The sequence below is a fragment of the Colobus angolensis genome, unplaced genomic scaffold (genome assembly GCF_000951035.1).
Source record: "Colobus angolensis palliatus isolate OR3802 unplaced genomic scaffold, Cang.pa_1.0 Scaffold91, whole genome shotgun sequence".
In the NCBI taxonomy this organism is placed as follows: Eukaryota; Metazoa; Chordata; class Mammalia; order Primates; family Cercopithecidae; genus Colobus; species Colobus angolensis.
Genome location: NW_012123043.1, coordinates 7533718 through 7535036, shown reverse-complemented (window position 1 = coordinate 7535036; position 1319 = coordinate 7533718). Strand labels below are relative to the sequence as shown.

General features: G+C 39.1%; 1 protein-coding gene across 1 annotated transcript in view; it reads right to left on the bottom strand.

The window, feature by feature from the left end:
* MDM4 (MDM4, p53 regulator) overlaps window positions 1-1319 on the bottom strand; it is a 17651-nt gene that overhangs the window by 2182 nt on the left and 14150 nt on the right. The window contains exon 5 of the mRNA XM_011931847.1: window positions 1069-1149. Within this exon, the coding sequence (XP_011787237.1) occupies window positions 1069-1149 (81 nt within the window). The remainder of the gene's footprint in view (window positions 1-1068; window positions 1150-1319) is intronic.

The following is a 1319-nucleotide window of genomic DNA, read 5'->3' as shown; positions in this document are numbered from 1 at the left end:
AGTTCGAGACCAGCCTGACCAACATGGAGATCCTCATCTCTACTAAAAATACAAAATTAGCCGGGCGTGGTAGCACATGCCTGTAATCTCAGCTACTCGGGAGGCTGAGGCAGGAGAATTGCTTGCACCCAGGAGGCGGAGGTTGCAGTGAGCCGAGATTGTGCCATTGCACTCCAACCTTGGCAACAAGAGTGAAACTCCATCTCAAAAAAACAGATGGAAACATTTATCTCTGTTATTTGTATTACGGTCAAGAACACTTACTGGAACAATATATTTCACTTTATTACTAAGCTACACACAGATAATTGGCAATGAACTACCATAATGATCAACAGTGGTGTGGTGGGATTAGGGGAAGGATCAACATCAGAAACAATCTAAAAATGTTTCTCTTTCCAAGCAGCAAAATGTAAAATCCCCTTCTTATCCTTCCTCCACCAACCTTTTTCCCACAGTGTGTTACCTGTGGCAAGACTAAAAGAAACATGGGGAAATAGCAAGAAAAAAGCAAGGTATACATTTGGGTCTAGACTTCAGTTGTCAACTAGTGACAAATCCATTCCTATTAACCTAAGAGCAGAATATCAAATATTCTTTACTAGTCCTCCATTAATACTAATCTGTGTGGAAATTAAGCTGTTTTCCATTTGCTTCTTTTTAAGAAAACAATGACAATATTATTTTTATACTCAACAAATAATTTTAGATAGCCTATGGGTCTGTCTTTGGATTGCAGAGAGGTGTTGAGTCAGGGAAAGCAGGGCAGGATTATTTTGAATAACTTTGTGTCTCCAAAGAGATTTGATGGCAGGGAGAAAGGCACACAGAGGCATTTATCTCATCCTTTTCAAGGTAGGGAGAGGTTAAAATCAAATTATCCCTTTCCCTTCTTAAGTTCTAATAAAAACCTCTTAAAAGACGTAAAGAAATCAACATCCCTTAGCAACTATGCAAGGGAGACAGAAATGGGGGGAAAAGCAGCACTCTTCAACACAAATGAACTGCTGGGATTACATCATCTGAAGATGGGGCTGGTGCAAAATAGCTTTAGCTAGAGATTCATACCTCAGAGGTAACTTCTACATCAGTATCATCACTTAAGGACTTACAGTCCTCAAGGTCATCATTTTTTCCCATTTCAATCACCTGTGAAGGCAAACGATCTCATTAGTAATGTTCACTTGTTTCAGATGAGGCTAATTACCTAAAAGCAAAAAAGACAACTGCTTCAATTTAAAACTCACATTCTGCTCCCATCTCTAGCACTTAAGGAGACAGCTTAAATGCAAGACCAAACACATTATTCTGTACATCTA